Source organism: Prunus mume, unplaced genomic scaffold, assembly GCF_029339155.1.
Source record: "Prunus mume cultivar Tortuosa unplaced genomic scaffold, ASM2933915v1 scaffold9, whole genome shotgun sequence".
NCBI lineage: Eukaryota > Viridiplantae > Streptophyta > Magnoliopsida > Rosales > Rosaceae > Prunus > Prunus mume.
The window spans coordinates 4,268-30,420 of NW_028296555.1; the positions used below are offsets into that span (position 1 = coordinate 4,268).

Consider the following 26,153-nt stretch of genomic DNA (forward strand, 5'->3'; position numbering starts at 1 on the left):
GCAAGTCAGTGGCAATTCCATTAGTGGTGAATGAGAAATTGTGTAGAGAAGATGGAAGTGAAGCAGCAGATGAAAATGAATTCAGACAGATTGTAGGGAGTCTGCTTTATCTGACTGCCACAAGACCAGATGTCATGTTTGCATCTAGCTTGCTTGCTAGGTTTATGCACAATCCCTCAAAGAAACACATGGGAACTGCTAAAAGGGTGCTGAGATACATACAAGGCACATTAGATTTTGGAATTGAGTTTGCAAAGGGGAAAACAGCTACTCTAATTGGGTATTGTGACAGTGATGGGCTGGGAGTGAGGATGATATGAGGAGCACTCAGATATGCCTTCACACTAGGCTCTGCATGTTCTCTTGGGCTTCCATCAAGTAAAACACAGTTGCTTTATCTACAAAGTGAGTATGTGAGCGCTGCATACAACTTCACAAGCTAAGTGGCTCAGATTTGTGCTTGAAGATTTTGGTGAAGAATGTAGAAGGGACTCCAATTCTATGTGACAACACCTCTGCAATTGCAATGGCAAGGAATCCAGTTCATCACCAAAAGACAAGACACATCAGCAGGAAATTTCATTTTATAAGGGAAGCCATTCAAGCAAAAGAAATCGAACTGGTGTACTGCAAGACAGAAGATCGAGATAGCGTATATTTTGACTAAGGCTCGCCTAAGGATCGGTTTGTGAGGTTGAGAAGCTTGCTTGGAGTGAAATCAGCTAAAGGATTAGAAGGGAGTGTTGAAATATAATCCTGTTCTGCCTGATTTCTTAGGCGAAGTCATTTTCTATAATCCTCGCACTCGATTTCTTAGGCGAAGTCATTTTCTATTTTCTGTTCTCGTCTATTTTAAATGATGTAATGAGAACCATTAGATCATAGTCTAGGTGGATTCTCTAGCTTAGATTTGGTATGACACGTGTAAGCACCTAATAGGGTGACAGTTGTAATTCTGTTAGAAGAGAATCACATTTCTCTCTCTGTCAGACACACTATGTAAGCCAGATTGTAAGAATTCAATAGAACAGTGCCTTCCTCATTTCTCTTCATTCTCTCTAGCTGAAATCTCCAGAAAATACATCTCTTCCTAATCGGAAAATACATATACAAACTAAGAATTCTAACAATCTTGAATACTGCACTTTCTGTTTCGACCGAACATGAGCAGAAAGCTTCTATTATGATCTACAGTAGCATCGGTGTTCTAGAATTCAATCCACGTTATTTGTTTTGAGCCTAAAAATAGATTTTTCTTCATTCTGAAAATACACAAACTTAACAAGAGTCTGAGACTTCCAATTTACTAGTCACAGAAGACTTCCAATCTCACTCTCCTTCTCCCCTTCCCCCTCTCTCCTCTCAGAGCAAGACCAGAACGTAAAACCCAAACAGCCTATCACATTCCTCTAGTACCTAAAACTAACCACGTATATCTTAATCCAATTCCAAACCAATCTGAAGGGGAAGCATAAATGATGGCTTCATCTACCAGACTTTATAAAATAAAATAAAAGGAGGTTGATTGAAAAGGCAAGCTTCCAACTGTTGCTTTCATTGCACAAGAAGTTCCTTAGAAGTCATGCTCCCACTAAACACTCAAATTCAATAGGGCAAAACAATTTTCCCATGCTATAACATACTCATTGTTTTTAGCTACAAAAGAACTATTCCTTTGTTAATAATAACAAGCAAAATATTTCAGGCGTAGTTTGGGAGGAACTTAATTGAGCTTATATTGGCCTAACTATCCAACTTTATCTATTTATTTATTCTAGTATCTTAAACGAAAATTACTCAAGCCATTGTTATAGGTTTTGCTCAACCTGCATAATGAACATAATAAAAACCAGGGAGCACAAACTAGCATACAGAGTGAATAAAAATAAAATTTGAGAACAGAACTGTTACCATCCTCCAGGGTGCCCCACATAAACCACTAAACTGATAAGACCTCCGGGCACCACGATACTTTTTGCAACTTCCAATGCCTTCAGTGTTGTTTCTGACTGTGTGATAATTGTTTTGTCACCCCCAGGAAGATAGCCAAGATTGAAAGCGACAAGCCTAATCACCCACGAAATCAAACCTTTCAGGAAGCAAGTTTTCTACTAAGAAAAATAATGCAGTAACACGTTCAATAATATTTCCATACAATATGAGCATGATATTAAGTATAATAAACATTAGTCGAATATTCAATAACTTTCCTGGTTAATATACAGAACACATTCCGACTTCAATAAAGAGCCAAAAGTTATTGAAGCAAACAATATGAATACCAATAAGATTATGATTATACAAATCGAACATAAAACAGAAGTACAAAAAGCATTTGCATTAATCTTGGCCATTAGAAGAAATTTAACAGCCTAGAGTTTCTTTCTTATTTTAGCTCTGCGCACGTTTCTCATAAATCAAATGCCAATTGCATTAAGATTTTAAACACAGAACCATAAGATAGGAACATCAAGAAACTTGGGTTACAGTGAGTACCTAACAGATGTATCTTTTGGAAGAACTTCATCCATTTTACTGTGGCATTTGGAGACAAGCTTAATAAGTTCTTTCTGCATATAATTGAAACTAAGGAGAATTAGTATACATCCACAACCTTAAAAAGAAAACACATCACGAGATTGATACTATGTTCAGTCCAGTCCAGACATCCAATGCACAGAAGGGTACCTCATTTGGACTGACCAACTCTTCCAGCAAAGAAGAAGTTTTCTGTAAAGCAGCTTCCTGAACATCCAGCCCGTAAACAGAACCCTTACACGATTCATCAGCAACCATCTTCAGCATTGCTAAGGTATCATGACCATTGCCACAAGTGGCATCAATGACTGTATCTCCTTTTTGGACAACACTTTTCCAAACCCTGTTAAGAATAGAAACTAGAAGGTATTAAATGTTTAAACAATATTATTACAAAAGAAATGTAAAAATATGAAATCAATCTATTGGCTGAGACTGTTGAGAAATGTATAATTTCAAGCACTCAAATTTTTCAAAACTTGATGCATGTTAAAACAACTGCTAGGGCAGAACTGCAGATAGACTAATGTCAACCCTAGTCAAGTGCATTTATAAGCATAGCTAATTGAAGCCTATACAAAAAGGCTTTCAACAGCCAAGCTAAGCATAAACAGCATATGTGAAAGAAGATAATGCACACCAAAAAAGCCAGAGATGCTTGATAAAGTTAAAAATCAGAAGTGGGTTAAGGTAGGCTCAAATGTAGATATAGTAAATCCTCCAATCCAAAATGCACACATATTTTGGGAAATTAGTCATTAACTTCTTACAAGTGAGAAACTTCTGTGGCCCTCTTCTTGCCCAAGATAAAGCTCACCAGTAAATCCTCCAATCCTGAATTGTGGTTCAAATTCTAATAAGTGCTTGATTTTAGTTTGGTTTCATTTAAAATATTTTAACAATTCAACTCACATTTTCTCTTTAATTCAAATTCGACTTCACTCCAAAATCAAACACATTTAACTTTACACAATTCCTCATATAATCATATTCCAGAACCACAACTCACAAACCACTGCTCTGTTTGGTTACTGGGAAAATGAACAATTCGAACCACACATACCCTCCCTCCTCCTGCCCAAAGAAAAATTAAGAAGAAATAAAAAAGATAGAAACTTTGACTATAAAATTGAGCATTTGTACTATTCGGGAGTTAATAAACAAAATGCCATTCATAAGTCTTTTTTTTTTCTTTCATCAAATTTCTTAGCAGCCAAACAGAAACAGTTCATAGCCATATTTTAGATAAAGGCAGCATCATATCTGCGTACTTGTGATGACAAAGAAAAAGGGGGTTAAGAGTACCAAACAGAGGAGAGTCTTTGGGGAGAGAAACGGAAACGAAATCATTGGTCTTGCCAGTGAAAGATGTTGAATTCGCAGGGATCCTCGAAACGTTTCGGTCAAAGTGGTCTCTGGGGCCATTGCCATTCAGCGAAACTTTTCGCGGATAGGGGAAAACGAACCACCGTGTTGAAGTTGATATTAGAGGTTTTTGTACCGCAGGCCAATGCGCGCCTAATCTCAGCGGCAGTGCCAACATCTCTTATCTCTTTCGAGCTCTCTTAGGCCATCTCCAGTTAAAATGGATTTTCAGCAATACCCCTGAACTATTTCGCTAATCTAATCCAACAAATTTAATCTCAAAATTACTTTTTCTAAGCCAAATTTGTCCGCCGATTATATTAAAGGCTTAATTATGTACATACTCATGTGCTTTCAAATTTATCTCATATTACTGCATGTGTTCAAACGCCTCAAAGTATCCTCAATTTTTAAAACCGCTCAAGTTACCCGTTGTTAGTTTTCGACGCCTGCTATTTAACGCTTGGGCCCCACTTCGCTTTAACCGTTAACCTCTTCGAATAAGGATTTCTCAGTTTCTAACAAAGGGGGAAATTGGAGAAGAGGGTTGTCAAAATCTAAAGGTTACTTCGATTTTGGGAGAAGCTAGAGAAGAAATTAGGGGTTTATAAAACTCTGAGGTGGAGTTTGAAATTGGGAGATTGTGGAGTAGAAGATTTGGGTTGATGGAAACAGGAGAGAAGGAAGGCATGACCAATGGTGTCATTGTGGGAAGTTAGCACGGATGCAAACTTCTTGGACCAGTTCAAACCCAGGGTGAAGATTTCTAGTCTGCCCAAAGTCAAAGGTAAGCATGTTTAAGATCAAATTTTCAGTCATTGTTTTGGGCATCACAAATTGATAAAGTTGTTATTGATGAAATTGTCAGTGATTGATGAAATTTTCAATCATTTTACCACCCAAATTTTCAATCATTGTTCTTGGTTGATACAGGGAAGTGGAGAAAAAGGATGTAGGTTTTTTCAATGGTTTGATGCAGAAATGTGTGAGCGTTCAAAGTCTTTGATACCTGGTTTGCTGAGGAATATTGATAGGGTGAAGAAGGAAAATGCAAAGATTCTAGCAAAGTCAAAAATATTGTGGGCTGCTATATTGCTTTCCTGGTTGGTGGTGTTTGCCATGAAGATGAATTAGGCACTTTGGCAGTAGTTCAGTGGGCACTGTAATTTGAGAACAAAGGGCAAATTTAATTTGAGAACAAATGTTAATCTAATGTAAGGCACTTTGGCAATGTAATGTAATGTAATTTGGTGTAATATAATGTAATGCTAGTTAAGTTTGTTCATTGTAATTTGTTTAGGGGTTACAAATGGTGACATGAATGGTAACTTGTTTAGAGGTTACAAATGGGGACATGAATCTAATGCTAGTTAGTTAAGTAATGTAATGCTAGTTAAGTTTGATCTGTGATATGAATGGTAAATTGTTTAGAGGTTACAAATGAGATTAGACAGATCAACGTGTGATATTCAGTTTGATCTGTGATATGAATGGTACATTGAATGGTAATTTCTTGATGAATCTAGAAGAAGAGATCCAAAATTCAGTTTTCCCTAAAAAAGCAGGACATGCCTTCTTTGCCAAAGTTTATGGTGGATATGTAGCCTTTGGTAACATGCCAAAGTTTACTGGAATCTGGAAAGCAAGAGGCAAAGCCCAAAACTAGCAAAAGCACCTGTCATTATAAGCACAAATCAAAACAGAACAGGTTCTAAAACATAACACAAACCAAAACAGGTTCCAAAACAAATTCCAACCATAACAACCTTAGGAATATATGCACAAACCAAAATAGGTTCCAACCATAACGTACATCAAATATTCATGTTCCAAAACAGGTCCAACCATAATAGGTTCCAAACATAATAGACATCAAATATACAGGTTCCAACCAAAACAAGTTCCAATCATAACAGACATCAATAATCCCACAAACCAACAACCATGGCTGGACCATTAAAGTCTTCCACAACATTCAAGGATGAAAAAAAGAATCTTTGACAAAATGGCTGATCTGTTGATCTTTCATCCTCCTCCTACATTGTTATACTCGAGATAATTTGGGAGGTTCAGATGCTTGAGATGGCTGGGATTGAAAAGCATCAGCTGCTTGAGATGGTTGGGATTGAGAAGCATCAGCTACTTCAGGATGCCTGGGATTGAGAAGGCCCTTAGGAACTGCTTGCTTGTTTCCTTTGCCTTAATTACATACTCTGTTGTCCACTACTTTGGTCTCCACCATCTCTTCTTCTTTCCTAAAACAAATAATAATTAGAAATTTTCATGATATAAAATTTTGATGAGTGAAAACATAGTTGAAACCGTGGCACTTATTGCAAGTTTGTCATTGGCAACGTTCCTCTTCTTAGTAGGCTTTATGTTGGGATTTCTAGGTTCCTAATAACCAAAGTCATCAAGTCAGAAACCAAATCAAATACATTTAAATGTAAAGCAATAAGCCTATAATGACACATACTTTACAACTAATTCGATTATGCCCTTCTCCACCGCAATTGCCACACTTTAAAGGGATGTCATACCTAGGAAGCTTATATGGATTAGCAGGTTGTTTAGGTTCATCAACAACTTGTTTTCTTGTCTTCTTAGGCCTGCCAGGCTGCTTGTGGTATTTTGGAGGGAGTAATGGAGGTAAATTAATCTTCATCCACTGATCTTGGCTAGTCATAGGCATAATCATTGGTTCATAAGCTCTCAAATAAGCCTCTTTCTTGTACACTGCATCACAAAAGTCCTCTGGATTCCCATGAAACCAACTTATTGCAGCACAAGCATGCGAACATGGTATTCCATTCAAATCTCAAGCATGGCATGAACAAGAGTGGACATTCAAATCAACAGCAAAGGTGCGGTCACTATGGTGCATTCCTTCAAACTTATTCTGTCTAGCAGCCTTAGGAATGCATCACTGAGCTTTTCCTTTGTTTTTCTCTAATATCTTTCTAATTCTTGGCCCAACTTGTCCATGTCATGTCTCACATAAAACCCTTCTTCCCGCCATCAACAACATTATATACAACCGAATTCTTTCTAGCATAGTCAGAATAGGCTTGTCTTTGGCATCCATTATCCTACGGTTGAATGCCTCACATAGATTGTTCATAAGCATGTCACACTTGGAATCACTCTTGAAATATGCCCTACTCCCATGCCTAGGATCTTTCTCAACAAGCCAATCATGTGCAGGTTTAGACAACTGCAACATCTTTCTCATCTATGCATGAAACCATGGCACTGTTGTGGCCCTAGCAATTGCTTCCATTTGATGTTTCAAGGCAAGACCTCTATGTTCCAAATAGAAGTTTCCATTTAGATGTTTCAAACAATGTCTATGATCTGCATGAGGGAATAGAGCATCCACAACATCTATTAACCCTTTTTGTTTGTCAGTCATAAATACATAACCATGGCTATTCGTAATATTCAGATCACCACTCAATAATTCTAAAAACCACAACCATGTTGAATTGCTCTCAATCTCTACATATGCATAGGCAAGTGGAAACATTCCGCTGTTTGCATCAACTCCCATTGTAGAAAGCACTTGCCCAGGGTGAGGCCCTTTGACATGACACCTATCCAAGCAAACCACATGCCTACAACCATCTAAAAACCCCTTCTTACAGGCTGCAAGACAGATGTAAATTCTTTGAAACCGTGGCCTATCACCTTTCATTTCAGATTTAATGATAACTGTACTTCCCACATTTCTAGTTCTTAACTCATGACAATAATCCCACAATACTTCATATTGTTTACTATAAGACCCCTCTACAATGTCAACTGCCATGGCTCTTGCTCTGTACACAGTTGCTCTATATGGTCTCAGTAACCATAGTCTTGGTGAACTTGCTCTACAAAAGAAGAAGCAGTCCAATTTGGATTGAGCCTTAACTGCGCCAGAATATCTTTCAGCCAACCAGCCAGCAGTAGCATGTATATTTTTAGTCCCCTTACTACAAACATGTGTAGGATTAAAGGTTTTCACCTGCAAGTAAATGCTACCACTAATACTTGTAGCATGGATAACAAAAGGAAAGCCTTCTTCACATACTACTCTTATTTTGTTACGGTCATTATTCATAAAAATCAACTCCCTTCCACAATTAATGGAGTATATCCTCACAACTTTTCTAAACAACTCAGCAGTTACAAACCTTAAACCTATTTTGAAACCTGGGTGTGCCATATCAATTTCAGGTCTGAAATCTTCACCTTTGGCATCCTATTCTTCTTCCTTCTTAGTTCACCCACTGCATCATCTTCACTTGGTGAACTATTTGGGCAAATAAGTGTAGGTGACTCTTCTCCATTGTCTGACTCATCATTTTCCTCTGCATTAGGATCATTGTCAAAAATACTATGATCCACATAACCTTCAAACCACTTATCATCCTTCTTCAATAAGTCAATCTCTTCATCACTCTGTGCATAGTCACTGTCTTCAAAGTCTGGATCACTGCTATCATCATCCTCAAAACAAGAATATTCTTGATCACTGCTATCATTCCCCACTTGGCTTGAAGTCAAGCTCACTACTTTCAAGTACAAAAATATTACCCTGCTATTGCTTTTAGGTACCGTGCTCATACAAGCTAAAAGTGAACTATCTGATATTATTTGAATGAGTCTATCAGTTCCAAACTCTTCACCATAAAAACTCACATCATACTCATCGTCATATCCCAAATCTTTAGCTATTCCAAATATCTCTAACATGGACATATAGTCAACTTCACAATAATCAAACCAACTGACTTCACCACCCAAATAAGACCGTTCATTGTCCTTTCCATTTTTAACTAGTTTACCTCTATGGAAAAACTTAAATGTGACAACCTCATCAGCATCTTTATCTATGTAAGAGGAAGATTCACTTAACAAATGGACAAATGTAACAATAGACAAAACAAGGACCATACAAGAATAATACAAGGAACACACAAGGACCACATAAGGTGTATTGGGGTCAGCACAGAGTAAAAAAGTATATGAAAAAACAAAACAAAAACTCCACCAACACACCAGACTAGGAACACGCAAGAACCACACAATGACCACACCAGGACCAGCACAGAGTCAAAAAGTATACAAAAAGATGCAAAAAAAACCCTAACAGTTCAATGCACATGCCAAAATCAAGAAAATCGAGTGAGAATGGGTCCACTTACATATGGGTTGACAACCTCCAAATTCTCTAAGCACCACCATCTTCGCACTTTCTAGCCTTCAAGTCTAACACCAAACAATGATTTCTTCTCCAAATTCTCCCAAAATCGAAGGAACCCTCAGATTTTGACAACCCTCTTCTCCAATTTCCCCTTCTCACCCAATTTCCTCATTTGTTAGAAACTAAGAAACCCTTATTCGAAGAGGTTAAAGGTTAAAACGAATCAGCCCAACGCTCGTAAATGTAACGCGTCAAAAACTGATGGAACGGGTAACTTGAGACGGTTTTTTAAACGTTGGGGGGTACTTTGAGACGTTTGCAAACACATGTGGTAATATGAGATAAGTTTGAAAGCACAGTGGGCATGTATATAATTAAGCCTATATTAAATGGTCAATGTAGCACCTACTATTAGGGTTGGGCAAGCCAAATCGATGAAACCGGCCAAATTAAATCGCAATTGTAGGTTTTATTTGATTTTGACCATTAAGAAATCAAATGTTTAAAAACTAAACCGGATCCTATATGGTTTGATTTAGTTTGATTTTGAATTTCTATAAACTAATTTAAACCAAACCAAATTTTTTATGTGTATATTTATTATTTATATTATATTTTACATGTGTAATACTCTAATTAGGTAATAACTATATATAAATATTTGAATTGAGTTATATTAGTAATTGAAATTTGAAGTTTGAAGTTTTATGGATTGTTGAGGTTTAAGATGGTTTCGTACTCTAGAAAATTACTTAAGTATAGGAGCAAGTTGTGAAATTGTTGGTTGTAATTGGGATAACAATACTGAAAAAATGCAAAAGGAAAGAGAAAAGGACTTGGGCTCAAACCGTATTAAATTCGTTTTGTTTGGTTTGATTTTCTTTATGACTTTTGTCAAAATTGAACCGAACCAAACCGTTATATTGTTATTGGTTCAGCTTTAATTTTAAAATGAAACCGATCCAATCCCGACCTTGGCCACCCTTACCTACTGTTAGTTTTTATTTACATTTCCTCTAAAAAATCATGTGAAAGACATTTGACTTACTATTTGAATTCTTTTTTTTAAATTCATTCTACGGAACAAATGTGAGTTAATAAAGGGTGTTTCTAAACGAGCCCTAAAATTAACTGAGTACACCCTTTGACCAAACTATTTATTTAATTACTAATTTATTCTAATATAAAATGACAAAAAAAGATATACTGAATTTTGAAACAAATGTAATTTTAATAAGTACACCATACTCACCATATTCAATCACAATCAAATGTAAGCGAAAAAACCTACCTCCAAAAATCTTTGTTTGGGTCAAAGACGGCACCGCCATTAATCTTAACTCTCAACCCTCGTGCAGTGCTTCTCAATTTCTCATCCCACTTCAAAGAGGTGACACTGTCATCATCCTTTTTTCATCGGGCTCGAACTAGTTGAGCCCATTTTGGGGTGCCAAAGCGCTGGCCTTTTGAGCGTGCCCATTTTCCCATTTGACCTTTCTTTCACTAATCAAGACTTTCACCACCTTATAAGAGCCCTCTCCCAAACAAAGCCTAAAGCTGCCATAGCTCACCCCACTTACATCACAAGCATTAACAACTACATATCTTCCTAATCCTCCAACAAAAAGCTTGTTCATATGTTGCAAAGTCCCCACTAGATTTCCGCTGTTGACATCAAAGCTAAAGATAGAAAGTTAGAACTTTCCCAATTGGGTCCTAAATTTTCACCATACAAAAGCTGTAGAGCAGAGCAGAGGATTGTTAGAGTTTGTATAGGAAAAATACACTTGCATTTAGTTCCACATTGGAAGGGAGTTTGTATAGGAAAAATAAACTTGCATTTAGGGTATGGGTCTAGTGGAGGTAAAGTTGGGCCTCATCATGGTTTGGGCTTGGAATATATAATTGTCAAAAGATGGGCCTTGGGCCTTGGGTCTTGGGCTCTGTGATTTAATTAATAATTTCTTTTTATTAATTAGAAATTCGTTCGAATATGTTAAATAGTTAATGTAAATGTTGGATGAAGAGGTGTCAAACCTCTATATATTGACAATTCGTCCAAACTAGAACATGCAATTTTTGGAACAGAATTATCATTCTCACACATAAGCACTTCCTAAGAGAAATCATATCACTTTCGCCATAAATCAAAGCCACATATCTTAGGCTTTGATTTGTGATAGTTTAATCCTGGTAGACAAACTCCTATCAAATTACAAGCACAAGGGTAGAGGAGAAATACTATCTAAAGGACACTGCAACTCTGCAGGACTTTATCATCTATCCAAGTTAGTATTATGTAATTTATTATACTGTTGTATTAATGTGATTATATATATAGCATATTTCGATTTATTATTATTCTCTTATTTGTTTTTATACTTGTTGTTATTCAACAAGGATGTGTATTCGGTTCAGTACACTTCAGGAGCAACTGGGATCCCAAAGCTAGTGCTTGTCACAGCAGGTTCAGTTGCTCACAATGTTAGGACAACGAGAAAGGCCTTCATAATAGGAACGTTCATCAGTTGCCAAGCCCACGAATGTTCCATAAGAAAATTATTAGGGAGATCTTGGAGACCCCTCGAGGTTGGTCTCTTCTGCCTTGTCAACAAAATCCTCGATTAAAAAACTATGCTTACCAGAAAAATTCATGCCACTAACAATCGATGCCTAACACCGCCAGACGCTTCGATTTCCGCTTGATGCCGCATACTTGTCATCCCCTTGAGCAGAATAGGCGGTAGTCATCTCCATGGAGTTAAGATGGAGACCCTTTACCAACGACTGGCTCCTTAGGAACCCAGAAAGGAAGCTAATGCAACCACCCCACGAAGAACAAAGGAGCAAAAAAAATGTCATGCCCAATTCACCAAGAAGAACCCAAAGAGACAATTAGGGAAGACTGAGAGAGAGAGATGGTGTAGAGAATGAGTAAAGAAAACTGGAGAACTAACCCTAGCTGTCAAGGCTCTCCTCGTGTGAATGAGAGAGCGACCCAAACCCTTAACATCATATTGACATGTTTATTTACTTGAAGCAGAAAATTCATGAATCATTTTCATTTTGAATGATAGTTGGCAACTATTCTCTATTGACTAATTCATGGATTGTGACCTCCAATAACATGTTTATTTATTTGGAACGGAAAAGTCATGAATTAGTGAAAGAAAATCGAATTCTTGATTTCTTATTGTATCCATGCCATTAGCAAAGAGTATATACCTATATACATAATAGAACCGAGGAATAAACTCAAATTTGAATCTTATGGGAACTCTTTGAGGTACTAAGTCATTTATGTATTTTACCATGCAATATATTAAGTGTAAAATATTGTAGTAAATCATTATAAATAAATGATTATGATGTGTTTAATATTCTTTCATTAATTACTACATATTTTCTACACTCGCAGTGTTTGTTAGCTCATTATATAATTAACTTAAATTAGTTAAATTTATCATGCAATGCATTACCTTCCAATTTTTTGTGATAAAGTAATAAATAATTGACTAAATAAACATAATCCAAAGTTTCAAGAGAATTTTCAAGTTTTTCTTACAATTTCTGTAGTTTTTATTCAATTTTTATTAATATCGATAATATCCCGATATTTCCATCAAAATTTTCGTGTTTTTAAGTTACCGATATTTCTAAAACCATGAATATTTTAGAACTTAATAAAGAGTATATACCTATGCATAATAGTCAGGTAGTGCATATCGTAGTCAGCTACGATTCAATAACTATCGGGATTGGAAGCGTGTTGCATGCTTACCACCTTCCTAGAAACATTACATACCAATTTCCCTGAAAGCTTCCTCCTCATTAAACCCGCCACCGGTTCACTCACCCTTTTATCCTTACAAATGAAATAAAAAAAATATTTTATCCATTTTTTTCTCTTATTTTTTGGTCAATAAAACCCACTAAACTAAACCAAGTCAAATTGGCAACTGCATCTCACAAACAACGAAGAAAAGACATATGTGGGGCCATACCATCTCCAATCAGACTTCAAATTTCGTCTTCTTCTAGTCAAATTTTCTTAACCCATGGGCGGGTCCATGTACACGAAAGCTGCACCGTAACAAAACTAATCAATCTGACCGCAGCCGAGAAGAACCCACCAACGGTGACGATTAAAGGTCTAACAAATATGATAAGGTGGGGCACAGAAATCGGACGGTCGGATTGATGGGGTTGACAAAATAGCTTTTGTAACAGAGATTGCGATTGAGCTTTGAGCTTGAGCTGCATTTCTCTCTCTTTTTCCATTCTTCTTTCTTTCTGTAGAAGTATGTAACAGCCAACTGAGAGGAAGACAAAAGAGCATCTGTGCAGCTTTCAATCTGGTAAAACTTTTCTTGCTTTCAATTTCTACGGTTCTTTTGTATATAACTTATGCCTAAGATTGAGCTTTATCTGTATTGGGCTTCAAGTTCTCTTCAACTTTCTGATAGTGAGTTTATTTTTTTATTTTTTTTATTTTATACATCTTATCTGTTCTTCCACTGAAATGGTTTCTGCTTTTGGAAATTATGAATGATTTTTGGTGGGATTTTGGATTACCCAATAGAAGTTAGAACCAGAGAAGATTGGTTATTTAGGTTTAGTGAAAAGATTTCAGCTTATGCCATGTTGAAATGAGATTTTGGGATCTTCAATTGCTCTTTAATTGTGTCATGAAAGTTATTGCATCTGAACAAATAGCAAGTAATCAATATATTATATTTGGAAACTTAGGTTCATATGTAAATGGAAGGTAGGTAGGGAATGATTTTGTGAGGACAGTCTATGGTTCCCTTGCAATTGTAATAACCTTTTGCGGTTGCTGTTCATGAGTAAATTTTAAAAAAAATAGTTTGTCAGTATTTTTAGTAATAATTTGTAATTCGAAGAATAATTTTTTGTGGAATCTAATGGGTATTAGTTGAGAGTTTTGGTTGCATGTATGTGATGAAGATAATGAATAAATTTTTTTGTTATTATTTCTCTCAAACTCGACATGAGATCAGAAGGCAGCTAGATCTTAATTGGATTATTGATACCATTCGCTGATTATATGATTCATTTAGTTTGTATTTTCTTTGTACTATGTCGACTATTTTCTTAATCGTTATTAATTTCAGCTGGATTGGTGTTGGGTTTTGATACATCAGGTGCGCATTTAATTTGGAAAATGGATCATAAAGAAAATTTATGTGCAGATGCCTGGGAAAATCCTTCCTCTGGGAATGATTTAACAAATAAGATTTCCTCAGATTGTCCTCCTTTTGCCAATTTCAAACCACAGCTCCATCAACAGAAGTGGGAAGATCCCTCTATTTTAGATTATGGTGGCATCAGGATTGAACCATCCTTCCAGGAATTCAACCAGCCTTCTGAAACTCAAACATCCCTTCCTTGCAACTCCAATAATGACACAAAAATGGCAAATCGAGAAGATGGTCGGATGCGTGAAACACCCCAGGCCAATAAAAGTCAAGATTGGGATCCAAGAACAATGTTGAACAATCTTTCTTTCTTGGAACAAAAGATCCACCAGCTCCAGGATTTAGTGCATTTGATTGTCGGCCGGAGAGGTCAAGTTCTAGGACGACCAGATGAACTTGTGGCTCAGCAACAGCAGCTCATAACAGCTGATCTGACTTCAATTATTGCTCAGTTGATCTCTACTGCAGGTAGTCTTCTACCATCCGTGAAGCATACACTTTCCACCGCGACACCTTCTATTGGACAGTTTGGGCAGCTTGGTGGGTCATTTGTTCCTTCTGGAGTAGGAACTGATGCTTCTGTGAAGCTGCAAAATAGTAACGGAAGCAAATTAGCTGATCAATCCAACCAGACTGATCTCATCAGTAATTATGGGACTGAGCAAAACTACAGCGTTGAAGAACACGAATCAAAAGACGAAGAAGATGCTGATGAAGGTGAGAACCTTCCACCTGGCAGCTATGAAATTTTACAGTTAGAGAAAGAAGAAATCCTTGCACCTCACACTCACTTTTGTGCAATATGCGGAAAGGGATTCAAGAGGGATGCAAATTTAAGGATGCACATGAGAGGTCATGGAGATGAGTACAAAACCCCAGCAGCACTTGCGAAGCCCAACAAAGAATCTAGCTCTGAACCAACACTTATCAAAAGGTATTCCTGCCCCTATGCTGGCTGCAAGCGGAACAAGGATCACAAAAAGTTTCAGCCATTGAAGACTATCTTATGTGTCAAAAATCACTACAAGAGAACCCACTGTGACAAAAGTTACACTTGCAGCAGATGCAACACCAAGAAGTTCTCTGTTATTGCAGATCTTAAAACTCATGAGAAGCATTGTGGTAAGGACAAATGGCTTTGTTCTTGTGGCACTACCTTCTCAAGGAAAGACAAGCTTTTTGGGCATATTGCCCTTTTTCAAGGCCACACTCCTGCCATACCCGTTGATGAAACAAAAGGAACTCCAGGGCCAGCCGACCATGGGGAAGGCAGTGAAGCATCAAACAGAGTTGGAAATATTAACTTCAGTTTTGGCTCCACTGCTCCTGGTGTGGGTGATGTAGTTCAAAATCTCATGGATGTGAAAGAAAGTATCAACGATCCTACTAGTTATTTCTCCCCATTGAATTTTGAAACATGTAATTTTGATGGGTTTCATGAGTTCCCTCGACCCCCATTTGAGGATTCAGAGAGTTCATTCACTTTTCTCATGCCAGGGTCCTGTAATTACACTCACAAAAGTGGAGGCGAGCCAAATTCGAATAATCTGGAGTGATATTAATGACGGCTCGCCACCAGGGTATGGTTTTCTGTAACAGTTGTAAGGTTAGGCGATCCCATGTATTATGTGATTTCTTGAGCTTAAATAAATCATTTTCTTCACTACTTAGAAACTTATTGGAAGCTTTACGCTCTACACATGCTTAAATCTGAAAAACCAGGGCCAGTACTAAGGTCTACCAATTCTGCATCATGTATATGCCATTAGCTTTCCTATTCATTAGTCATCTTGCTGCTTCTGTATTTCATATTCGGCATTTGTGAAAGAATAATGGTGCGTTTGGATGCAGGAATTCTAATTTTCATAGAATTTGTAAATGACGGAATTTGTAATTACAACATTTAAAATTACGTCAATTTCAAATTTCAGTGTTTGGATATCTTGTATATAGAATTTAGGAAATGAAAGAAATTACAATTTCCTCTTTTTGGATAATCATAGAAGGAATTTTAAAACTGAAACTCACAAAGAGTACGGAGGTTTAAGAAGAAAAAAGCATGCAATTGTTAGAAATAAGGAACTCAGATACAATCGAGGAAAAACGCAGGCAATTGTTAGAAATAAGGAACTCAGATACAATCAAGTTGTTCCTCCAGTAAAATAAATAAAAATTGGGGTTGGAGACATAGGACCAACATGGAAGTCGAAAGTGTTTGTGGAAGAGTTCCAGAAACATAAAGCAGCAACTAGCAGGTTCTCATCCCTATTAATTGAGTGTTTGGACAAAATTAAAGAATCGAATATACCAGCTTTCTTCCAGTGACTTTCATACCTTGGAGAGAGTTGGTCAATCCAGTTTGACCACTTCACGGAGCTATTCCTCACTTCACTGGAAGGGTATGATCTGCTCAGATTCTTAATTAGAGTGATTAGTTCCTCAAGGACTTTCCCAAACTAGACAGGACCCAGAATAAGGGCATTTCCGAGCAAATGAAGGATATTTTCATCCAAATTCTTCTTAGAATATGGGTGAAGCTTGCTTCTAATCTCAATAGCATGTTTGTCGACACCTTCGCCTAAGATGTGAGAGGAGGAGGGAATGAAGAAGAGCTTCCAGCACGAGTTCTTGGAGAGGCATAAAAAAAAATATTCAGGCAGAATTGAGGAGATATTCGAAACTTTTCAAGAAATTTAAAGAAATTTCGGGTTACTCAGGAATATGAAGAAGTTAGGTTTGATGATTTCTTCAAACAGTGAAGAAATCTGTTTTATAATCTGAAGAAGGAGATCGTGGGAGGAGAAGAGTTACCCAGAATTAACTAGCCGTTAAATGGAAGCAGGAAAAGCAAGGAATTATGAGTCTCCTGCTGGGTTGCTTCAGCCTCTCCCAATTCCTAATAGGGTGTGGTATGACATTTCTATGGATTTTATAGTTGGTTTGCCTCTTGTAAGGTTAAGAAAATTATTTTTGTTGTGGTCGACCGCTTATCCTAGTATGCCCATTTCATTGCTTTGCAGCATCCTTATACTTCCGCTGTAGTAGCTCAAGTTTTTGTTGATAATATGTTTAAGCTGCATGGAATGCCTACTTCTATCATCAGTGACTGTGATCCTATGTTTATCAGTGGGTTTTGAAAGGAATTCTTTCTTTTACAAGGTTCTAAATTGTGCATGAGTTCTGGCTATCATCCTCAAACTGATGGCCAAACTGAGGTGCTTAACAGATGTTTGGAAACTTATCTGCAGTGTTTTTCGGGTTTACAACCAAAGCAGTGGGTTCAATGGCTTCCGTGGACTGAGTGGATTTATAATACTTCCTTCCAAGTCTCGGCAAAAATGACACCATTTGAGGTTGTATATGGTCAGCCTCCTCCAACAGTGCTGGTCTATGAAGCAAGCAGACACCACTCGATTGGATTTTGTCGACCGTAGTTTAGTTGCTCGGGATTGAGTACTCTCCCTATTACGGGCTAATTTGCTGGCTGCTCAAACTCGTATAAAGGTTCAAGCAGATAAGCATCGAACTAAGTGGGAGTTTCAAGTCGGTGATTTGGTTTATCTGCGTCTGGTACCTTATCAGCACCTTTCCTTGGCTTCACATCCTTTCCATTAGTTGCAACCGAAATTTTATGGCCCATTTGAAGTTCTTTCTCGGGTGGGCACTGTTGCTTATCGTTTGAAGTTGCCTACCTCTTCTAAATTGCATCCTTTCTTTCATGTTTCATGTTTAAAGAAGCATTTGGGATCAGATGTTACTATTTCCCCAAATATGCCCATGATCACCGATACTGGAATTTTGCAAGATCATCCCATGGCTATTTTGGATCGTTGTATGGTTAAGCGCGGTAATGCTGCAGCTCCTGAAGTTTTGATCCACTGAAGTTTTGATCCTTGAGGACAAGGATTCTGTTTTAAAGGGGAGGGTAATTGATAGGATTCTCAGGGTTAATATGGTCTTTTTGTATGTTAGCTGAGCTGGCAAGGTTTTGTTAGGCAATTGGTTAGTTAGCTGGCAATTTGTTTTGTTAGTTAACGGTTGTTATTTGCTTAACTCGGAAGCGATTATATTAGTGGGATTATACTCATTCTAGGGCATGTAATTGTAAATCCAGTTTCAATAAAAAATAACAGTTATGATTCTTTGGCATTGGGTTAAGGTTGAAGGGTTTCTATCACATACTGATTCTAAAGATGTTTGAGATGCATATATATTGAGAATATGAGATCAAGACCACCAATGGGTTGAATCAGTTTGCGTAAAGGATGCAACTTTGTATACATTTTCTGAATTAGTTGCAATATATTAGATGTTGGCAAAACAAGATAAAAAAAATGTTGTCATATGAATGTTGCCAAAAAAAATTTGTATCATCACCAATGGGTGTCGGTTCGATTGGTTCAGATCTTTGGTGTGCTCTTCTCAAATGGATTTATGTAATCACTGTATCTCACAAATTTTTTTTGTCATATGAATTTCAATTTCAACTTAAATTATCAAAGGAAAAAAAAGTATGATCGTAACTTAAAAAAAAACAATGTATAACTTTGTCAGACTAGTTATCTGGAACAAGACCAAGTGCCTTATAATATTATGGATAAATAGTCAGTACTCTTTGGAACAGATTAGTACTATTCGACATTAAACAGCACAATCCGACGTACCAAAAGAGCCCTCGAAGATGTTAGAATTGCTTTATTAGAACCTTTTTTTGTTCGCATCTGTCTTGGCAATTATATATCTTGCCTATACCAGTATGCCTTTGATTAAATATTGAGTTCACCTTTCATCCGCATTCAGGAATATAATAACAAAGAAGTATATTTTGATGTTGACATACATAAGCTTATGTTTCCAAGTTTCACATTCTAAAATATAATAAGAACTTTAATACATTCGCAATGTTAGCCCTCCACCCTACAACAAATCAAAATACAAAATAGAATACAAAATATGTATGCCGCCCAACTCATACTCAAGCTAATGTTTCAGAATGATGGATACAAAACAGAACTGCACTTACTTTAAACATATATATATATATATATATATATATATATATAAAAGACAAGAAATATTTGCTGAATGGAAAAATTATATGAGAACTGAGAAAAAAGAAATGTTTTATCTTGATTTTATAGAAAGCCGTTACAGTCCTACTGAGTTAAAAACTATAACCAAAGAAAAATGGATGAAATTAGATCAATCTGAAGTAATATCTAGTCACCCCCCTGCAGAAACAATTAAAATTAAACATGGATCTAGGAATGTCATTGCAAGCCCATTTAAGTTAACAGATCCAAATGATGAGCCCAATAAACGCCTTATAGAACAGAATAACTATACAAATCAGAGTCTTATTACTATAGGAAAACAACTAGATAAAATTGAAACAAAAATTGATAAATCCTTGCCTATTGAGCCTACCATTAAGTCTACAGAAAAGCCCCTAGTCCAATTCCAAGACTTACAGCCTAAGTTTGCTCTTAAGACATCCTCTACAATTGACAAAATAGAAGAAATGCTTAAGCAGTTAAAAACTGAACAACCTGAAAAATCTGGAGTTAAAGTTATAGGATCATCCGCCTTTTAGAAACACACCGACATCGAATCACAATCTAATACGAACTGCTTGAGTCCTTTTATTATATTTTCCTACACCAAACCCCTGAGTTTTCACATTCTTGGTTTATAAATTTTGATAATAAATTTAAAAATGATCAGCTTCCCTACTGGTTTCTTCACTGGTGGGATACTCATGGTCTGTCTCTGAAATTATCCCCTCTGCGATCACTGAGCTTATTACTACTTTCTCGCTCGAGTTAAGCTTCCTGAGCGTGATTTATTTTTCCCTACACCCTTGTTATTTTTACCCGTTACAAGATCCCCTGGATTATGAAATGGAATTATCATGCAGATTGGGAGAAGAGATTCTTTTTCCGACATTTTTCTGTTAAATGGTGGGATCGTTTTGAAGTCCACCGTATATCTGAATATTTTTACAGAGATTTCAAGACGCCTCCTAAGCTCGAGCCTAAGCCTAAGCCTTCTTCTTCTCTCCTTCCCAAATTCCTACTGAAGGAAAGTCTAAAGTTGAGCTGAGAGATTTAGCTAAACAGTTACTTTTGCAAGTGAAGAAATGCAAGATGATGATGATGACAATGAATCTGAGTCCTCCTCCACCTCGGCCTTTGAGCCCTAGCCCTGATCGCCCGATGAGATGGTCTGATTATCCCCATGGACAAGACCTCAAGCCTATTCGCCTATGATCTCAATTCAGTGAGTAGTCACCATGCCGACAAAGCTGAAAGGTGAAAGCATCTGAGTAAAAGTGAAAGCATCTGAGTCAAAGTAAAAGCATGAGAGTGAAAGTGAAAGCAGCAGAAAGCGAAAGCAAAAGCTGAAGCATCTAAGTAAAAGTGAAAGCATCTGAGTAAAAGTCGCCTGTAATTATTGTACTAGAGTTTGTTTACTTGAGTCACTTTAATTTTACTTGAGTTACTTTATTTCTCTCGAGTTATGTCTTTCTTTATAAGGAGGCTTCGGCCTCATTTGTAAACAGAATGTAAAATTTAGTTTTCTTAGTTTCAAATTGTTCTCTCTGAAGAACAACTGAGTTGATGCATAACTAGGAAGCTATCTTTTGTAAGCATTCTCACTAAGCCTATGTCAATAAAAGTTTTTTGAATATTTTCAAATTATATATTATGTTCATAAATTCATTACATTTAATTCATACCATTATTTTTATACATTCAATATTTGTTTATTCTTTGATTAAATTTGTGCATAAATTGCGATTATTCCTATACGTTTGTTTCCTTACTATCTATTCTAATCCCTCTTGGTTTTAGACCCCTTTTGGTATCAGAGCCATAAGAGTTGTGAGAATTTTGCCTAAGTTGCAACTCATCCAACCCAAGTGGCTGGTTTAGGATTTCTGAGTTGAAGTTCTTAGTTTCTTCTTGTCTTTCTTTTGTTCTTTAAGTTACTTCTTTGGTTTTCTTCCTTAAGGTCTGACCTGTGAGTCCTTTTTCCAGTCGATAAGTCCCGTGGTAGGGCAATGCATAGGTGGGCAGGAGACAGAAAATTAGGAAGATTACTGATAGGTTTCTTTTAGAACAAACAGTAAGGTTTAAGAGTCACTATTTATCTTCTTCTTCATTCTTCCAACCCCATACACTTGAGTAAAGATGAGTCGTCTTTAGAACAAATTCTTGTAGTTCGAGCAGCTCTAGAACCACTATAGGACATCTACCCGAGATAGTAAATGAAGAACAATTTGAGTATAATTCTAATGATGATAATGAGCAATTAGATTTTTGTGATTGGAATATACCTAAAGTACCTGATAAAAATATATACAGAAAAAAATGGTCTTTGAATGCTTTTAATACAACTACACATGTTAAAACTGTAGAACAAGTGTATGCTTTAAGTAAAGAACATGAGTCTTGCCAATTATTGAATTTAGATGCCATTAAAAAACATAAGCATGATGGTAATAATTTTCTGCATATTGGTCTTGTACAAGTTGCTGCTAAGCCATTAACTAGATTGGGTTTACAAGCTTCTATTCTGCTATGCTTACGTGATGCTAGATTTACAGTATTTAATGATTCTGTGCTTGGTATGATTGAATCGAGTCTTTGCAACGGTCCTGTGCATTTTGATTGCTATCCTAATTTTACTATCAGTTTGAATGATCCACATATTCTTAAAACCTTAACTTTGAATATTAAAACTTCTGGTTATAATGTTTTGCCTGGTACCCAGCCTATAGCTTTAATTTATAGAATTTATTATAAAGTTACAGGTACAAATATGAATTTTCAAGCCCTGAATAGGAGTCCTAGGGATCAGACACTACTAATACAAAGCCGTACACCTGATGCTAATATAAGTATTCCCCATACAATTAAATGGTCTGAAATAAATTTGCCTAGAGATTGGACTTTAGTTACTGAGTCTCAACCTGCACCAATACAACGTAGCTTAAATAATTTAGATTACATACAGCAATATTTAGATGGTACTGTTAAGATTAATTTTGGAAATCAACCTAAGTCTAATGTACAATTACAGCAATTGCCTACACCAAGTCCTTCTAAGCGTCATGAGCCTGCTAGAAATTCATCTGCTTCATCTTCCATACAAGAAAGAGACTTAGAAATTGAACGAGCTCTTATAGATCTAAAGTTAGAATCCTTGAGAAAAAAGGCCCAAGTAAGTCATCCTTGCTATAATGCTCCGCCTATAAATGAGCCTAAACCTGAGTCTCCCCCTACGTCCCCTACTCAATCTGATTTCTTAGCAAGTGAATTAGCTGCAGCCCATGCGTATGGTCTAGATAATCAGTTAAAAGTCCTTAAAAAAGTTGAGAAGTTTAAAATTGACTGGAAAACCCTAGATAAACATCTGCATAATCCCATTAACCAGCCTAGAAGAGATATATATCATCAACTAGTCCCAGATGCATGTAAAAGACAAGAAATTTTTGATTTAATAAATCATCTTGAAATTTAGTAATGCATAATACAATAGCTAGTATTTCTTTTTTAATAGTACTGTAATTATACTGCGATTTAGACCATGTACCAGAATAGAATCGGACAATTTGCTCAGAAGAAGTAGGAGTAAGTTTTTGCTTAAGAATACCACCATATCCTATATCAGAAGCACTCAGTCTCAACAATTTTGAAAGAACTTGTAGTAGGAATGCCAAGACAAGGGAGTGTCTTAACATGACATTTAATCTGTTTAACAAGCTCAGTATGAATAGAAGACCAAGGAGGAGGATTAGCTTGTAATCTATCAAACAGGGGCTTACATTGTTTTCTCAGATTCTTATAAAAATCAGAAATATAATTGAGTGATCCTAAAAATCTCTGTAATTGATTCTTATCTGTAATTTGATCAGAAACTTATCTGCAAATTGTATGGATCTATCTATAGGCTGTATTTGTGATTGACTTATATTAAAACCAAGAAATCTAATATGCATTTGAAACAACTTAATCTTTTTAGCAGAAACAACTAATCCATTGGCTTTTATGACATGCAAGAATTTATATAAATGTTTCCAATGCTGCTCAATAGACTCAGAGAATATAAGAACATCATCAATATAAACAATAGCAAATTGGCTGTAAGAGTTAAAAATTTCATTCATTATATTCTGAAATTCACTAGGAGCATTCTTTAATCCAAAAGGCATAACATTCCATTCATAATGACCAAAGGGAGTAACAAAAGCAGTTTTATATCTATCAGACTCAGTAATTTGTATTTGTCAAAATCCACTCTTTAAATCAAATTTAGAAAATATAATAGCTTTACTCAGACGATTAATTAAATCTCTCTTATTAGGTATAGGGTATCTAATCCATTCAAGAACATTATTAAGAGGCTTATAATTAATAACTAATCGAGGAGATCCTCTTTCTAACTCTGCATTCTTCTGTACATAAAAAGCAGAACAAGACCAGGGAGACTTACTACGTCTAATTATATTTTTCTGTAATAAATCATTTATTTCATTTTTACAAAATTCTAACATTTCAGGACTCATTTGGATAGGACGAGCTTTAGTAGGTATATTTTTCTCAGAAAAATTCTGTATATAAGGCAAACTGACAATATGATTCTTTCTATGCCAAAAAGCAGTAGGTAAATCAGAACATACATCAGTAATCAATTTCATTTCAAAATCTTTAATCTGTTTTTGCATTGAAGGTGAACTTAACTGAGATTCAATTCGCTTATTTTTAACTTCTTCCTGTAAGTGTTTAATTTGATTAGTTTTGTCAAGAATCATAGATGTTGTTATAGATGTAATACTTTTTTGTGCAGTCTTTAACTCATGTAATTCAGGATCGAGTAAGAAATTCAAACTTAACATTTTCACCTAAAGGACAGGCAATAACTCCATCAAATTCAACTTGTAAAGGATATAAGAGACTTATAAAAGGTAAACCTAAGATTACTTTATCAGTTATATTCTTTACCAGAACAAACGAAGTTTTAAAACACACTTTATTTTGGCAGATATGGGCTTTAGGAATCTCATAATTCAAGTGTAGCATTTTACGAGCGTACTTAAAGATTCAGTTGATTTTGTATAATATTTAGTGGGAATCAATCCTTCCTTTATGCAGTTCAAATCAGCACCAGAATCAAATAAGGCAATAGTATCAAGCTCAAAATCTTTGATAATTATAGTAATTTTAGAATACCATTTTCTAAAGGAATATGATTAATTAAACTAATAATGTGATCTGTTTTCTCATTTTCTTCAGAATGGGTAGGGCTACTTGGCTGACTATCAGACTTAACCAAATCTTTTTCTAATAAAGAATTCAAACCTTGTCGGATATCATAATTCTCAGCTTGTAGTTTATGACTTAATTGTCGTAATTCAATTATTTCCTTTTTTACGGCTTTTACCTCAGAGTGTAGATCGTGCAAAGTAATGTCTTTTTTCCTATTAAACCTTTCTAATGTAGAATTTAAACTTATAACAGAAGGAGGTTGGGCTGTATTTGTATGGCCTATAATTTTTCTTAATTTCTTTAAATAATCGGACTTCAACTCAGGGTGTTCTATTTTACTAATCAGATCTAATAATAATTCTTCTTGTTCTTCTTGTTTGGTTAACACAGAAATAGACTTAAGGGTATTACAACACTTATCTTTACATCCTAATTGAATATTAGGTGAACTCATGTAGGATTCAGAAGACTCATAAACAGACTCAGAATTACTAACCATAGTTACATCTTCGCACTCAGTAATCTTTTAATTCCAGGACTTTAATTAATTTTTCTTTATCTGCATCCGTGATCTGTAACTGTTTAATAGTATCTTTTACTTTACACTTATTAGCATAATGGCCAAACTTTTGACATTTAAAACATTTAACTTTACTCATGTCGGTTCTTTTCTTAAAGTTTCTACTTTTATTCTTTCTTTTAGGCTTATCCGACCATCTTTTCTTAAAGCGGGACTTTTTCTTATAAAACTCATCATTGGACTCAGTAAAATGTCTTTTACGCTTATAATGACGTTTTTTACGCAGATGACTAGGAGACTTAACCTTATTTTTTCTAGAAGGAGGAGTATACAAACCATATTGTTCACAAAAACTACCTAACTCATATCTTGCAGATTTCCTTTCAGACTGTATCTGTTTATTTATTTTCATGTCAATGCACATTTTCATACCTTCTTGATTAATTATACTAATTATATTACCATATGTCAGATTATCATAATCTATATGACCCAATTCATTACTTAATACAGTTCTAATTTTATGAGCAAACAAATTAGGCAATCCATTTATAAACTTTTCTTTCCAAAAGGCTTGATTACTATCTTCTCTCAGCATTACTCGAGATAAAAACATCTTTATACCACCTAAAATCACTTAATTGCGGACATCTCAAATTACTCAGTTGATCATGTATTCTAGACTGTGTATGACTTGGGGTTCCTATAAAATGCTCAATTATTGTATAAAGCAAAGTATTAACACTGTCTTCTATACCTTGTCCTATATTTTCATTAAACAAAGCAGACCTTCAGCGTCTAATTTTACTGCATGTATAATATTATTTCGGACTCATCAGTTAAATGCTTATCCCACCAAGATCTCAAAGTTCCTGTAAAACCAGTTTCTAACAGGGGAATTATCTCAGATTGTCTTAAATTATGATTAGTACTATAACTATTAGCAACCATAGACATGTGGGTTAATTTATTCATAATTTCTTGCTCAGACAGGCCATCTATATTCCATTCATATAATTTATCAGGAGAAACAGAAAACTGACTTAGATTAT

The 26,153-nt window shown here is 35.8% G+C and overlaps 2 protein-coding genes across 6 annotated transcripts; one reads left to right on the forward strand and one right to left on the reverse strand.

Annotated features, from left to right (window-relative positions):
* Window positions 1–851: 851 nt before the first annotated feature.
* Window positions 852–4,159, reverse strand: LOC103336034 (tRNA (mnm(5)s(2)U34)-methyltransferase, chloroplastic). Of its 5 annotated transcripts, XM_089043654.1 has the most exons (6): window positions 3,844–3,984; window positions 3,552–3,612; window positions 3,309–3,372; window positions 2,689–2,881; window positions 2,497–2,570; window positions 852–2,067 (listed from the first exon to the last, which is right to left on the reverse strand). In XM_089043654.1, exons 1-6 carry the CDS (start codon window positions 3,967–3,969, stop codon window positions 1,908–1,910), a joined length of 678 nt encoding a protein of 225 aa, XP_088899780.1. In that variant the 5' UTR covers window positions 3,970–3,984; the 3' UTR covers window positions 852–1,907. The 5 variants fall into 5 exon arrangements, with proteins under 5 accessions (XP_088899780.1, XP_088899777.1, XP_088899781.1 ...); XM_089043651.1 differs by lacking the exon at window positions 3,552–3,612 and having other exon boundaries at window positions 3,844–4,156; XM_089043655.1 differs by lacking the exon at window positions 3,309–3,372 and having other exon boundaries at window positions 3,548–3,612.
* A 9,016-nt stretch (window positions 4,160–13,175) lies between these two features.
* Window positions 13,176–15,984, forward strand: LOC103336020 (protein SENSITIVE TO PROTON RHIZOTOXICITY 1). The gene is made up of 2 exons (XM_008239056.2): window positions 13,176–13,449; window positions 14,257–15,984. Exon 2 carries the CDS (start codon window positions 14,277–14,279, stop codon window positions 15,864–15,866), a length of 1,590 nt encoding a protein of 529 aa, XP_008237278.2. The 5' UTR covers window positions 13,176–13,449; window positions 14,257–14,276; the 3' UTR covers window positions 15,867–15,984.
* Window positions 15,985–26,153: the final 10,169 nt, after the last annotated feature.

Coding starts and splice junctions, on each gene's coding strand:
- LOC103336034 (XM_089043651.1), bottom strand. CDS start 4,081: ATGTTGGCACTGCCGCTGAGATTAGGCGCGCATTGGCCTGCGGTACAA. Junction 2,571..2,688: donor AGTTGGTCAGTCCAAATGAG/GTACCCTTCTGT, acceptor AATTATATGCAG/AAAGAACTTATTAAGCTTGT. Junction 2,068..2,496: donor CCAAAAGATACATCTGTTAG/GTACTCACTGTA, acceptor GTGGGTGATTAG/GCTTGTCGCTTTCAATCTTG.
- LOC103336020 (XM_008239056.2), top strand. CDS start 14,277: ATGGATCATAAAGAAAATTTATGTGCAGATGCCTGGGAAAATCCTTCC.